The 16,440-nt window shown below is 40.0% G+C and overlaps 1 protein-coding gene across 1 annotated transcript in view; it reads right to left on the minus strand.

The window, feature by feature from the left end:
* Window positions 1-1,544: 1,544 nt before the first annotated feature.
* Window positions 1,545-16,440, minus strand: part of LOC109932705 — a 32,638-nt gene continuing 17,742 nt past the window's right edge. Inside the window, exons 3-5 of the mRNA XM_020531851.2 lie at window positions 15,927-16,250; window positions 14,391-14,526; window positions 1,545-2,855 (exon numbers count right to left, since the gene is read on the minus strand). Of these exons, the coding sequence (XP_020387440.2) occupies window positions 2,707-2,855; window positions 14,391-14,526; window positions 15,927-16,250 (609 nt within the window). The 3' untranslated portion in view covers window positions 1,545-2,706. The remainder of the gene's footprint in view (window positions 2,856-14,390; window positions 14,527-15,926; window positions 16,251-16,440) is intronic.

Here is a 16,440-nt window from a genome sequence, read left to right on the forward strand (position 1 = left end):
GAAACCAGGCAGATTGTTTGATTATGTTATGTATTCTTATAGTATATTATATTATGCTTTGATATTAAATCCTTTATAGCGAACTCTAATATTTTCCCACTGATAGATGTTAAGTTATCTGCCCTACATTGACCTGTTTATTGTAACCTTCTCTTCTTGAATAAAAGTGTCACCTTGACAGTTTTTGAATCCCCTGGGACTTTCCCAGAATTAAGGATTCTTGGAATATTACTAACAATACAGCCATTATCTCTGTAGCTATTTTGTTCAATATTCTAAGATGCAACCCATCAGGTCCAGGAGACTTATCACCCGTTAGCCCCATTAGTTTATCTAGTACCTTTTCTCCAGTGATAGTTATTGCATTTATTTCCCCCTCACCATTGGCCTCCATGGTTACATTTTTGGAAATCTATTAATGTCCTCTATTGTGAAGACTAAAGCAAAGTATCTATTCAACTCCCATGCCATTTCTTCATGAGCCAGTATTATTCCTAGCCTCATTCTCTGAGAATCATATGTTCACTTAGGCATCTCACTTCTTAAAATATATTTTAAGAAGTTCTTACTCTTCATTTTTATAGTCTTTGTTAGTTTACCCTCAAAGTTTATTCTTTACTTTTTCTTGGGTCATCTTTAGTTGAATTTTAAACTTTCTCAATCCTTTGGTTTACCATTGATCTTTTCAACATTGTGTGTATTTTCTTTCAATTTGATCCTAGCCTTAACTTCATCAGTTAACCATTGTCACAGTTTATACCTTTCCTCGAATCCTTCATCTTTACGGGGATACATATTTGCATGAGTCATGAATTATTTTCTTAAAGGTTTATCGATGTTCATCAACCACCTTTTCTGATTAAAGATAAACTCCTTTGCCAGGCCACTCTAGCCAATTATGCCCTCGTTCATTTGTAATTACTCTTACTTAAGTTCAGCACAGTTGTTTCCGATCCCAAGTTTCTCATGTTCAACTGAATGCTAAATACTACCCTGTTATGGTCACTGTTTCCTAAGGGTCTTTTCCTCACTAATCCTGCCTCACTACACAATACCAGATCTAAAATAGCCTGATTCTTGGTTGGATACATTGCGCTAGAAAACCGAATATACTCTACAAGTTCTTCTTCATGGCTACCTCAGGCAATTTGATTTTCCTAATCTACACGAAGATTAAAGTCATCCATGATTAATGTGCTGCCTTTTATATATGCTCTCATTATCTCCTGATTTATTCTCTCTCCTACAATATAGCTACTGTTCGGGGTCCTATAGACTACACCCACCAGTATCTTCATGCCCTTGTTATTTCTTAGCTCCACCTATATGGATTCTATATTAACCACTCCACCATCCTTTCCTTCCTGACTTTTTTTGCAAAAAGTCACAGTGCTATATGACATCTCATAAGGGTTGTGCACTCAGATCAAGTCTCACTATTCCTGGAGTCAACATAAAACTTAAGGATTTTATGAAAGTATGCAAAATTCCATATTTTCCTTTTCTTTTAGGCCCAAGTTGACAGAGAGCACAGACCAGTTTTCTGTAAGTAACTATTTATTACAAATATATTAATCATAGCTAGAGGTAAACAATTAAGAACTATCAACATATGACTCTACTAATTAAAACTCGAACATCCTATAGGAATTCCCCCTATGCACCCAGACAGACAGAGATAAAATGAAAACATGGGTATGAGCAGAGGGAATGACTCCGAAGACAACTCAATGGTCTCTGTCTACAAGGTTCATGAAGATGCTCCTTTTGGCTTGGCTCCTTCTTAATCCTCCTTCTCCAGATACGTTCACTTGTTTGCAGGAAATACACAGTGCATGGTTCATGCTTGTAAAGTATCTGACTTATTGGTTAAGATCCACAGCTTACAGCAACTGGCACGGGAAAATAAACGGGCTCTTCAGGTTTTAAGTGATTTTTTTTAACTGCAGAGGAAAGGATAGTTCCTGCCTTTTCAGATGTGTGATGACTTCATACCAGACATTTGCACCCACAAGCTGTTCAGTTACCTGGCAGCCAATCACACAGTTATTTGCAGCAGAAAGTCTTTGCCATTGACAATTGCTCACCACTTCACAGATCAATCAGCTAATTGTTACTGGTCAAATCTCCCTTTGTGCACACCCCTGGGTTCAGTTTATCTGTAGTAAACACCTCCCTACCCTGCTTGAACAAATAGTAGTGCAAACTGCACTTACAGTGAGTGTCAGGTAACTTGCTTTTAAAAAGTACAGTAACCTTTTTCATAAGCCTTGATTTTCGAGAGTCCTTTTCCCATTTTAATCCACAATCCTAAATACAGAAAAGATATGGTTCTTCTGAATAAAAAATCTGATTTCCTTCTGTCCCAGCTGATGTCAATATTTTACAAGTCATTTCTCAGAGTGAAACCTGGCTTGATAGATCACACATTTAATTTTTGTAGTGATTACAATTGCTGTTAGTCACTGAAACATATTCACATGAGAATGCAGATGTCCTTTAACAGAAGAACATATTACGTTATGTTTATTACACAAACGAGAAAGAAAATGATCAAAGCTACACATACATATACATAAAATTGCACGTATTAGAAACAGAGATCTTAACACTAACGGTAAAACAGTCCTGTTCCCAACACTATCCTTTTATACATACACAATTCCAGAGTAATTTCTCTACTATCTCAACTCTTCAAGTTTTTACTTATCTGATTCCTTCAGTTTCAAGTCCTTGAATAGTGGAGACAGTTTCACGATTCCTTTGAGTTCGCAGGGATAAACATTTTACAATTTTGATGACCCAAACTTTTTCAGTTCTCATGACTTGAAGACGTCCATCTAAAATATCCTGGACTGAAAATGCCACAATAAATCACTTTGGTGAATAAGATCATAAAAATCCCAAAACATAAAAAGTAGGAGCAGGAGTTCTACCACTCACTATGATCATGGCTGATCTCATCTCAGCTTCAACAGCACTTTCCTGCCTGCTCTTCACAACACTTCAGCCCATTACTAATTAAAACTCTACCTCCTCCTTAAATTTAATCAGTGTCCTAGCATCTGCCACATTCTGAGTTGATGAATTCCACAGATTCACAACCCTAAGAGAATTCCTCCTCATTTGTTTTAAATTTACTACCCCTTATCCTAAAACTATGACCCCTCATTCTAGATTCCCCCGATGAGGAAACATTCTCTCTATGTTTACTTTGTCAATCCCTTTTCACACTTTTCACAATTAGATCTCCTCTCATTCTTGTAAACTCTAGTGCAGGCCTAAACTTCTCAATCTCTCTTCATAAGACAAACCCTTCGTCTCTGGAATTAATCTAGTGAACCTCCTCTGAACTGCTTCCAATACAACTAAGGAGACCAAAACTGCACCCAATCCTCCAGGTGTGGTCTCACTAATGCCCTGTACAATTGCAGCAACATTTCCTTACTTTAATGCTCCATTAAATCTGGGACAACATATCCAAATAGCACAAGCCAAACAGAGACATGCCAGGGAATTCCTGGAGGCCTGGTATTCCAACTGGAACTCCATCGACAAACACATTGAACTGGACCCAATATACAAACCACTGAAAAACAGAACCGGAAGTAATGCCAACCACCCCAGCAAACCGAGGCATATAAATAACAAGCGGGACAGAACACAAACGCTTCACTGAAGGCACACTGACAATGTTATCTAGCAGAGTGATGAAACGCCTGCAATCAAACACACCAGCTTGGTGAGCAAGTCTGCAACCTCACCCACGACCCGACCTATAAATCTTCTCAAAAGCTTTAATGCTCCATTCCTTCAGCAATAAATGCTAAAAATCCATCTGCTTTCCTTATTACCCACTGTACCTGTATACCTTATTCTCTGAGCTAAGGGCTTGATACAGTTGATAGGAGACATTGTTCTGTCTTCTGAACTGAACTCTGCATTCTTCTGAACTGAAACCATGAACTGTCAATTCTGAGGTCAAAAATAAACTAATGGCTTTCTTGTCTGTTGTAAATATTCCATCCTTTAACACCTCAGGGGTCCTTCCAGGCACTTGACTGAAGTCACATAATTTCTTGGAATTGATGCAACTAAGTTGCTGTTCCAAATGACTTTCTGACTTCCTTCTTAAATAAAACCTTGATAGCACTGACCCACAATAATCTGTCTGTATTAGTACATCATTCATCATATTCCTAACTATGCCTAATACTTTTGTGATACATCAGAAAATCTTTTGTAGCAAGAAGCCCTTGATAGTACAGAACTTGAAGATTGCTGAAGAAGAGACAGCTGTCACTAATATGTTTTGTCCTGCATTTATCAGGACAAATGATGGAATGCCAAATTTCAAACAATTCCAACAGTTTATACAAGGGTGCTGACTGGTTGGTAAGTCAACTCTGATTGGCTGAGACTTTGCCACAGATAAAGCAGTTGGGGTCTAAAGAATCCCCAAGCTCTTGGGCAATTCAAAAAAGATACACAGCTTAACCACATTGTTTTACTTTGCAGAGAATAGGTCCTTGTGCATGAATGTCTGTCACTTCAAGGAAGCTTAAATGAGCCATGTTACAAGCCTGAGTGATTATCAGAAATTGGATGTTACTGAGGCTAATGGGGCACTCAGCATTGCTTCATGCAGGGTTTTTATGAAAACTTACAACACAGAATGACATCACTTGACACATCTTCTATGTGCCAGATGTAACATCACTCTTTACTGAAGGCTACACAGAAGCTTCAGTCTTGAACTGAAATATATCTCATGAATTTTGGATTAGGGGAGTGTCCTAGGCCCAATCACCTTCAGCTGATTTATTAATGACGTTCCCCCCATTATAGGATCAGAAATGGGAATGCTCGCCGATGATTGCACAATGTTCAGCACCATTTGGGACTCCTCAGATTCTGAAGCAGTCCGTGTTTAAATGCAACAAGATTTGGACAGTACTGAAAATAACCAATGCTGGCGATCACAGAAGGTCAGACAGCAACCATGGAGAGATAGTAAGCTTGCTGTCTCTCCACAGATGCTGTCTGACCCGCTGTGATCTCCAGCATTGGTAGTTTGCAGCACAGATTTCAGCATCTGCAGTCATTTTCTCCTCAGATTTGGACAATATCCAGGCTTGGGACGTCAAGTGACAAGTAACATTCTCACCGCACAAATGCCAGAAAATGACCATCTCCAATAAGAGACAATGTAACCACTGCCCCTTGACGTTCAATGGTGTTACCATCTCTGAATACCCTGCTATCAACATCCTGGAGGTTAGCAATGACCAGAAATGCAACTGGACCTGCCAATAAACACAGTGGCTACAGAGCCAGTCAGAAGCTAGAAATACTGAATCTAGTAACTCAACTACTGATGACACAAACCCTGTCCACCATCTACAAGGCACAAATCATGAGGGTGAAGGAATACTCACTGCTTGCTTGGCTTGGTGCAGCTCCCACAATACTCAAGAAGCACACTTGATTGGCACTATATCCACTCCCTCCACCACTGACATTCAGTCGCAGTAATGTGTACTGTCTACAAGATGTACTGATGTTGAGGTGCTGGTGTTAGAAAGTCAGAAGTCACACAACATCAGGCTATAGTCCACCAGGTTTATTTAGAATCACATCAGCTTTCGGAACGCAGCCCCTTCATCAGGTGCAGTGGGAGAGCAGGGCACACAGACACAGAGTTTATAGGCAGAGTGATTAAGAACAGCGAGATCAAAAAGTCATACAACTGGTGTGAGTGGACTTATCATCTGACACTCTACGCCACTGCAGAGATTGACCAAGGACCCTTAGACAGCACCATCCAAACCCACAACCACTTCCATCAAAGGTCAAAGGCAGCGGATTTACGGGAACACCATCACATGCAAGACCTCCTCCAAGCCACTCATCATCCTGACTTGGAAATATATGGCCATTCCTTCACTGTCGCTGGATTAAAATCCTGGAATTCCCTCCCTAAGAGCAGAGTGGATCAACCTACAGCACGTGGACTGCAGTGGTTCAAGAAGGCAGCTCACCATGAATGGACAATAAATGCTGGCCAATGATGTCCATATCTCAGGACTGAATAAAAAAATGCAGTTCCCTAACTGTCATGTCACCTTACCATACAATAAAGAAATGGATAAGTGCTTGATCTCACTCAACTGAAAAGTTATAGTTGCAGGTGGATGATAGCGCACATTCTTAATAATCCTGTTTTATTGTACTGCAGTAGATTTAAAGATGGCGACTGAAGTTGTTACACCATGTGGACTGTAACAGTTCAAGAAGATGGCTCATCACCACCTTGTTGATTGCAATTGGGGATGGGCAGCAAATGCTGACCTAGTGAGGGAAAACCACATCCTCTGAAAGAATTTTTTTTTAAATGGTCTTCAACTGAATAATGACTATTTAAAATGCCAACCTACAGAGAATTATCTATGTCACTTTCGACGTGATTATCATCAGTCGTTAGTGAAGCAAAAGTTAATCTGATAGGAAGAGTATGTACAGAAGACTAAAGGTGCTGAAAGGAATGTTGCATGACGTTTTAAGAAAAGCCATTCAACTTTCCATCAACAGTAGAGTAGGCCTCACCGCATGTAGTCATTTATTTCTGATTTTCAACAGCATATTTTCAGGATTTTATTACACTTTTATCATCTTTTCCCCACTGAACACTGAGCAACAAAAAATATTTCACTAACTGAATTTTTGCTGTCTATTTATTCTGTCTTCGTCAATAGTGCACCACCTACTGGTGCTTAAGCTAAACACCACTGGCAAAATAGCCTCCCAACACAACTGAGAGTCATTTTGGTTACTTCATATGGGCTTGCCTCTTCGATGTTGCTGTTGTATCTCTACTCTGTTACCACACATTAAAATGTGGACAAATAATCTAACGTTGTATTTGATAAAATCTTGCAACTGTTCTGCACAAAACAATTTCACCTGGAAACATTCATAAATTCAATTTAATTTCTAAAAATAGTGCCAGAAGATAACTTACTTATAGTCTGTAGTGTACTTTTAAATGTAGGTGCCAGATCCCTGGTAAGATGGCAACCTACAGCCAGTAGTTCGGAACTTGGTCTTCTGTAAGTGCCAGCCTCAAACCAGTATTTGCAGTGTAACTGCACCCTTCATTAAGTCCAGGTTCCCTCGATGTTGAAATGATAAAATGTCTTTAATAAAGCCAGCGCCCCATAGTTGTGCCACTGATCATCAAGTTGTATATTGAATTCCGTGACCAGAGACTGGTCACAGAGACTGTATTGTTTGGAGTAAGTAAAGGTGTCCTTGTAATTGTAATTTTCGAAGTTCATGTCAAAACCCTTGATTAGTTCACTTGAGAGTCTTTTATGGATTATTGAATCTGTTTGAAGTTTCAAGGTTAGTATTAGTGACCTTATTACGCTGAGCAACCCATTGAAATCTGAACAATGGTCTTCAAAACTGCTGTCAAAAAATAACAATCTGGATTACAGTACGTGAGTAATTTGAGAAATTACATGTGGTAGCTCTAGTATACTTGTGGGGGGAATGGATAATGTTTTATCCATGCTTCTCGTAGCTCACCCCAACTGCAATTTACCCTCATGCCATTTCTAAGTCTGTCGTCGACTTGCTAATAGAGATAGAATTTTACCATAAGAACTAGGAGCAGGAGTAGGCCATCCGGCCCCTCAAGCTTGCCCTGCCATTTAATAAGATCACGGCTGATCTTTTCATGGACTCAGATCCACTTACCCGCGTTCTCACTGTACTCCTTAATTCCTTTATTGTTCAAAAAAAATCTACCTTATCTTTAAAAACATTTACTGAAGTAGCGTCAACTACTTCACTGGGCAAGGAATTCCATTGATTAACAACCCTCTGGGTGAAGAAATTCCTTCTCAATTCAGTCCTAAATCTGCTCCCTCTAATCTTGAGGCTATGCCCTCTTGTCCTAGCTTCACCTGCCAGTGGAAACATCCTCTCTACTTCTATCTTATCCATTCCCTTCATAATTTTATATGTTTCTATAAGATCCCCCCTCAATCTTCTGAATTCCAATGAATATAATCCCAATCTATTCAGTCTCTCCTCATAAACCATCCCCCTCAACTCCGGAATCAACCCAGTGAACCTCCTTTGCACCCCCTCCAGTGCCAGTACATCCTTTCTCAAGTAAGGAGACCAAAACTGCACACAGTACTCCAGGTGTGGCCTCACCAGCACCTTGTACAGCTGCAACATAACCTCTCTGCTTTTAATCTCAATCCCTTTAGCAATGAAGGACAAAATTCCATTTGCCTTCCTAATTACTTGTTGTATCTGCAGACCGACCTTCTGTGATTCATGCACAAGGACACCCAGGTCCCTCTGCATAGCACCATGCTGCAACTTTTTACCATTCAAGTAATAATCCTTTTTACTATTACTCCTACCAAAATGTATGACTTCACATTTATTTACATTGTATTCCATCTGCCCCAGAGTCCAGCGAATTTTGGAAAATTACCGCCAGTGCACCTGCTATTTCTCCCGCCATCTCTTTTAGTACCCGAGGATGCATTCCATCAGGGCCAGCAGACTTATCAATCCTTAGCTCCATTAGCTTGCCCAACACTACCTCTTCCGTAATAATGATTGTTTCCAGGTCCTCACCTACCTTTGTCTCTTTGTCAATTACTGGCATGTTAATGGTGTCCTCCACTGTGAAGACCAATACAAAATACCTGTTCAATGCCTCGGCCATTTCATCATATCCCATAACTAAATTCCCCTTCTCATCCTCTAAAGGGCCAACGTTTACTTCAGCCACTCTTTTTCATTTTATTTATTTATAGAAACTTTTGCTATCTGTCTTTATATTCTATGCTAGTTTTTTCTCATGTTCTATCTTACTTTTCGTTATAGCTCTTTTTGTGGCTTTCTGTTGACCTTTAAAGTTTTCCCAATCTTCTAGTTTCTTCTATGTTCCTCTGCAAAGTTTCACAGTCCTCTGCACACTTTGCTCTGCCATTTATCTTAGTGTCATCTGCAAACTTTGACACCCTACATGTGGTCCCCAACTCCAAATCATCTATATAAATTGTAAATAATTGCGGTCCCAACACCGAACCCTGAGGCACACCACTAGTCACTGACTGCCAGCTAGAATAACACTCATTTATCCCCACTCTTTGCTTCCTGTTAGTCAACCAATCCTCTATCCATGCTAATACTTTACCCTTAACGCCATGCATCCTTATCTTATGCAGTAGCCTCTTGTGCGGCACCTTGTCGAAGGCCTTTTGGAAATCTACGTACACCACATCCGCTGGGTCCCCATTGTCCACCTCACTCGTAATGTCTTCATAGAATTCTAAAAGATTTGTCAAGCATGACCTGCCCTTCATGAACCCATGCTGCGTCTGCCCAACGGGACAATTTCTATCAAGATGCCTTGTTATTTCTTCCTTGATAATAGACTCAAGCATCTTCCCCACTACAGAGGTTAAGCTAACCGGTCTATAATTCCCCATCTTTTGTCTACTTCCTTTTTTAAACAGTGGCGTCACATTTGCTGTTTTCCAATCTGCTGTGACTGCCCCAGAGTCCAGCGATTTTTGGAAAATTACCGCCATTGCACCTGCTATTTCTCCCGCCATCTCTTTTAATACCCTGGGATGCATTCCATCAGGGCCAGCAGACTTATCAATCCTTAGCTCCATTAGCTTGCCCAACACTACCTCTTCCATAATAGTGATTGTTTCCAGGTCCTCACCTACCTTTGTCCCTTTGTCAATTACTGGCATGTTAATGGTGTCCTCCACTGTGAAGACCGATACAAAATACGTGTTCAATGCCTCGGCCATTTCATCATATCCCATAACTAAATTCCCCTTCTCATCCTCTAAAGGGCCAACGTTTACTTTAACCACTCTTTTTCATTTTATATATTTATAGAAACTTTTGCTATCTGTCTTTATATTCTGTGCTAGTTTTTTCTCATGTTCTATCTTACTTTTCTTTATAGCTCTTTTTGTGGCTGTCTGTTGACCTTTAAAGTTTTCCCAATCTTCTCGTTTCATGTCGTTTTTGGCCACTTTGTATGCCTTCTCTTTCAATTTGATAGCCTCCCTTATTTCTTTAGACACCCATGGCAGATTACCCCTTTCCTTACAGTCCTTCCTTTTCACTGGAATATACTTTTGCTGAGCACTTTGAAATATTGCTTTGAAAGACCTCCACTGCTCGTCAACTGTCTCACCATAAAATCTTTGTTTCCAGTCTACTTTAGCCAAGTCCTCCCTCATTCTATTGTAGTTCACCTTGTTCAAGCACAGGACCCTGGTATTGGATTTTATCTTCACACTCTCCATCTGTATTCTAAATTCAACCATACTGTGATCACTCCTTCCAAGAGGATCCCTAACTATGAGGTCATTAATTATTCCTGTCTCATTACACAGGACCAGATCGAGGATAGCTTGCTCCCTCGTCGGTTCCATTACATACTGATCAAGAAAACTATCACGGATACACTCAACGAACTCCTCCTCAATGCTACCCTGACCGAGCTGGTTCGACCAATCTACATGTAGATTAAAATCCCCCATGATAATTGCCGTACCATTTTTACAGGCATTAGTTATTTCTTTGTTTATTGCCCTCCCCAATGTGATGTTATTATTTGGTGGCCTATAGACTATGCCTATCAGTGACTTTTTCCTCTTAGAATTTCTAATTTCCACCCAAATGGATTCAACCTCATTCTCCACAGAACCTATATCATCTCTCAGCACCGCCCTGATGTCATCCTTGAATATCAGAGCTCCACCACCTCCCTTATCTTCCTGTCTGTCCTTCCGAATAGTCTGGTACCCTTGGATATTTAACTCCCAGTCGTGACCATCCTGTAACCATGTCTCCGTAATGGCTACCAAATCATATTCATTCGCGATGATTTGTGCCGTTAACTCATCAACCTTGTTACGAATGCTACCAGCATTCAGGTAAAGTGCCTTTATGCTAGCTTTCTTACCTTCATGATTTCCAACATCTCTAATAATATCTCCTGAGTTATCCTTCCTTTTTGCTTCTTTCATAGTCTGCCTTGAACTTAAACCCTCCTGCACACATGCTAACCTGCTGCTTACCTTTTTATTTACCATCATACTCCCTGTCGTTTTCCCTTTCCCTTCCCCCAACTCACTAGTTTAAAGTCCTAGTGACCGCCCTATTTATCCTTTTCACTAGAACACTGGTTCCAGATCAGTTCAGGTGGAGACCGTCCCATCGGTACAGATCCCTCCGGTTCCAAAACTGATGCCAATGCCCCATGAAATGGAACCCCTCTTTCCCACACCACTCCCTTAGCCACATGTTTACTTCCCTAATTTTCTTATCCCTAAGCCAATTTGCACGTGGCTCGGGCAGTAATCTGGAGATTACGACCCTCGAGGACCTGTTCCTTAATTTCGTTCCTAGTGCTTGATAATCCCCAAACAGGTCCTCCATCCTAGCCTTACCTATGTTGTTAGTCCCAACGTGGACCACAACAACTGGATCCTCCCCCTCCCGCTCCAATATCCTTTCAAGCCAGTCAGAGATGTCCTGCACCCTGGCACCTGGCAGGCAACACACCATGCGGGACTCCCGATCCAGCTTGCAAAGGATACTATCTATCCCCCTAACTATAGAATCCCCTATAACTACCACTTGTCTTTTTGCTCCCCCCTCTTGAATGGCCTTCTGCACCGTGTTGCCGTGGTGAGCTGGCTCATCCTCCCCGCAGCCCTTTTCCTCATCCACACAGGGAGCAAGTATCTCGTACCTGTTGGATAAGGTCAAAAGCTGAGGCTCCTCCACTCCTGAACTCAGGATCCCCCTATGTGCCTCACTTGCAGTCACACCCTGTTGTCCCTGATCACTAACTGAATTTGAATTACTTAATCTACCAGGTGTGACTGCCTCCTGAAACAAAGCGTCCAAGTAACTCTCCCCCTCCCGGATGTGTCGCAGTGTTTGAAACTCAGATTTCAGATCTTCAACTCTGAGCCGGAGTTCTTCCAACAACCAACACTTGCTGCAGATGTGGTCACTGCCATTCACAATGGGATCAGCCAGCTCCCACATCACCTGCCCAGCCATCTCTACTTAGTTAATTACTTTATATCAATTTATGAGTTAAATACTTTCTAATACTTCTCTGCTATGGTCTTTTCAAATAACCAATTAATAGATAAATAAAAGAAGAAAGTAAATTTTTAACCAATTACACCATAAAATCATTAGATTTTAGGAGCAGAAGTAGGTGACTCAATCCATTGAATTGGTTCCACCATTCATCAAATCATAACTAATCTGAAGATCTTTCACTCCATTTTTCCACCATATTCCCAGAACCTTTGATCTTCCTACTGATTAACAATCTGCCTATCTCAGCCTTGAATACACTTAACAACACAGCCTCAACAGTCTTCTGCAATAACGAATCCCACAGACTGACTACCGTCAGAGATGAAATTCCTCCTAATGTCTCTCTTAAACGCATGACTACTTAGAAGATTAATCCCTCTGATCCGAGGCTCTCCCACCATGGGAAACAACCTCTCTGCATCTTGCCCTGTCAAGTCCCTGAGAATCTTATATCTTACAATGAGGCCGTTGCTCATTTGCTAAACTCCAATGAGTACAAGCTCAACCTCTCATAAGAAAATCCCTAAAAACTCAGGATCAGTCTACTGAATCTTCACTCGACTGCCTTCAATACCAGTATCTCTTTCCTTTGATAAGAATACCAAAACTGTTCACAGTAATCCAAATATGGACTGAAGTGGTCCTTGTACAGCTTTAGCAAAACTAGTCATTCCATTGAAATAAAGGCCAACACTCCATTTGCCTTCACTGCCGAAATTGGATGCTAGATTTTTGTAATTGATACATGGGGACTCCCAAATCCTCTTGCGCTGTCGCTTTCCTAACAAGCCCATTTTGAAGGCCATTCAGCCCACCATGATTCATCCATCCAGACAGACCATAGCATATAGCATCCCATTGTTGATTAAATAATTCCAGAGCTTTTTCTTTCATTGCTCTTCTGGACAATTTATTTCATTGGTTGATCTCTCTTTCTGGAGCGAATACCATAATATCTGCCACAAAAGTTTGAACTTGTGCTCCCTTGTATCATCCCTTGCACATCCAATCCTTTCCTTGCAATTATTCCCAAAACTTCTGCCAATTGCAAAATAATACCACTACATTCAACAGCTTGTTCACTGGAACCTCAAGATGCTTTTCTGTCATCAAGTAACTAAATAATAAATCTTCATTTCAGGACTTAATGGTACCATCACTGTTGTTACTAATGTGTCTTTATTCTCATTTCAGGTCCACTTTAATTCCCCTTTATAGGCAGTGGGCCTGAAATATTGAGCAACAACATCAGTTTGATGACTCTGCTGGAAAGTGAGGCAAAACCTGATTCCTTTATGTCTCCATAAACCGTTCCAGCTCTCAAGCTCTCACCTCATTTAAGATGTTTCTTAAAACTTGACAAAGCATTTGGTTACCTATCCTAATATTGTTGCCTTCAACCTGATGTTACTACTATCTTTGAGTTTGTATGATAATCCTCCTGCACGGTTCCTTAACTTGGCTTTATACAGCAACTTTATACATGTTATGAATTACAAAGATCCTCTCTTTCCACTGGGTCATTGGATTGTGATCGGCAGTGAGAAACCTATCTGATTCTATTGCTTCTCATCTAACACCGGATTTCTGAAGCTAACTGTAGCTACAGTAGCAGCCTAGCTGAGTGTTTCAATGTGGATATGAAAACCCTCAGGCTGTTGTCACATCTAGTGAAGTCATCATTACAAGTCCAAGAGTGAGATATCTGACAAAGACATTTATAATTAAACATCAACTTTGTTTGAAAAACAATCGCAAATATGCGCCAGCAAAATTAATAATGACTCTACATAGGAAGATAGCCAATGCAGTCCATTTAAGTGAATCATTGTCACTTCCCACAGAACATTATCAATTTACAAACAAGTTCCATAGGGACTGAGGTGAACTTGAATTCGCTGATGAAAGGAGCCAGATCATGATCAAGAGTTGAGAGTTGGGAAAATGTGGTTAATTATTTTATTCTAGTGAGGTACTCATGCATTCTGGTTCCTGTCAAATATGTCACCACCAATCCAAACAGATAATTTTTTTAAAATGACAATAGTTAGATGAGAATTATAATCATTCTCAAAGAAATTTATCACAGCCTATGTACTGAAAGGTTTTAAGAAACCTTTCCCCCACAGCCTAATTAATGGATATATTATTTACTTATTCAAATTTAAACAAATTCAAATTTAAATTTAAACTAAACTTGAATTACATACCAGGAGTTGCCATCCACCGCTTATACCCAATACAGTCGAGTCCTGTTGGTGTGCTCTGGGAGAATGTAAGAAATCTCAGAGGAATGTCTTTGAAGGTAGAAGAGAGAGGAGATAGAAAGGAAAATCTCCTTCCAACCTACAGAAAGGATGAAGTATTCAGAATAGTTGTATTATCTAAATGACAGTACAATAATATTGCTACGCACAACTTATATGTACCTAAGTCATGACTAATTCCTCAATAGAGAGAGGAAAAACCCACAGTATGCTCATCCAAACATGGAAGAATAACAAAACAAAATTTAAGACCCATTTATCAAAATTTTGCAAGCATATTCCTGTACTAAATAGTATTTTGCTTTTTAAATAACATGAAGTTTCTTATGTGACAATTCTAGATGAAAGACTGTTTGAAAGTTTTTGAAATGTTTGTTTAACTACACTGAAAGATTAAACACAAGAAAACACTTCCGGATGGATAGTATTCAATTTGCAAGCTTTACATTGTGCACTGTTATATTAGCATCAAATATCTTTTGTAATTGGAAACACTTTGAAGAGATGTATCTGAAACAAAAAGAGAAGTAGTTAGGGTGAAAGGCAAGAGATGCAACAAAATCTACAAAGTAAATACAGAGGCTGTCGATAGTTGAAGGAAACCATGAGGAGTGAACCTGCTATCTGCACTGATAGAGGAACAAATCAACTTTACTCGATGCACCAGTGTTGGAAGATGAGGTCAGACTGGAATGATGCAGGGATCCACTCCTTGTCTTCTACAGGTAACACCCATTCCAGTAAAACAAAGATGAAGTAAGATATAAAAATGAAGATAAATGCTCAGGATGTCTCTTGTTATCTATGTGTAGTGAGAAATGTAAGAACCTTTGTGGACATTTCTCCTGTCTGATATTTTAAGTTAAGTTTTAAACATATTCTAAGAGAACATACAGTATTTACAAATTCATTCAGAATTACAAACAGGAGAAAATTACCACTAAGAAAAACTACATTTTTGCAACAAGTAGCAACCTGGAACTTGTACTCCAATGATGATTAATCCTTTTTGTAAGCTGTGATAAAATGATATCAACACAGTATTCACAGTATGATAATGATAAAGACAGCAATGAACTTCACAAATCAGGTTTCATTGGAAATCAACAGAAGGAGAACATCCGTCATTTCTTTTGAGACACTGCATTGGCTAATTTAAATGGAATCCTCTCAGCGCCAATCACAATTTGCAAATCCTCTTCCTGGTGCCCCCTTTAACTATCTGCAATCTTCTATCTTACTTTCGAAATCCAATGAAACCACTGGAAACTTTGGAAAGAAAGCGATAAAAGTGTGGTGACCCCACCAATCTGAACTGCAGAGTCATCCATGAAATGAAAGTAGTACAGAACACTAATGCTTGAGAAGACAGTTTATAAAGTGAAGGCTCCACAGTTACACAGCTACAAGAAGAAGGCTGAAGGGCCATAAGGAGCAGCAGTTCACAGTAACTTCAGAGGGCTTGTGGCTTTATCTTACTTCATTGCGAACTTCAGCATTGCTCCTGCCATGTCTGGTTCTGAAGTTCTCAAGCTCTGCAATCAACTTTCTCCGTCTCTTCCTTGCTTCTTCCAACAACAATTCATCTGAGTTGCAGCGTTTGTAAGGCGGTATAGATATTTCCTCTACTTCATCCTCACTATCTAGTTTACATTTCCCTTCAGCACGATCAAATAACCAGGCCACTTGTCCAAAGTCTGAGAAAGGTCGCTGGCGTGGGTGATTCTGGTGGTGATTTCGCAGGACTGTTGGCACGGTCGAGTTCCTCTCTTGTGTTGTTTGGGTTGGATGCTTACTTACTTCCTGTGTGGCAGTGCCAGGTAGAGAAATGTTTCAGATTCAAACAATAAAAAAAAACATAAACACATGACATATTGATGGAACATGGGAGAACTTACTGCATAAGGTGATCTCATATAAGATGGAAGTGGTTAAGTGTTTTCCAGTGTACAGGATTGACATCTATCTTGTTATGGCTTTCTCAGTCAGTTCG

Source organism: Rhincodon typus, chromosome 13 (assembly GCF_021869965.1).
Source record: "Rhincodon typus isolate 14 chromosome 13, sRhiTyp1.1, whole genome shotgun sequence".
NCBI lineage: Eukaryota > Metazoa > Chordata > Chondrichthyes > Orectolobiformes > Rhincodontidae > Rhincodon > Rhincodon typus.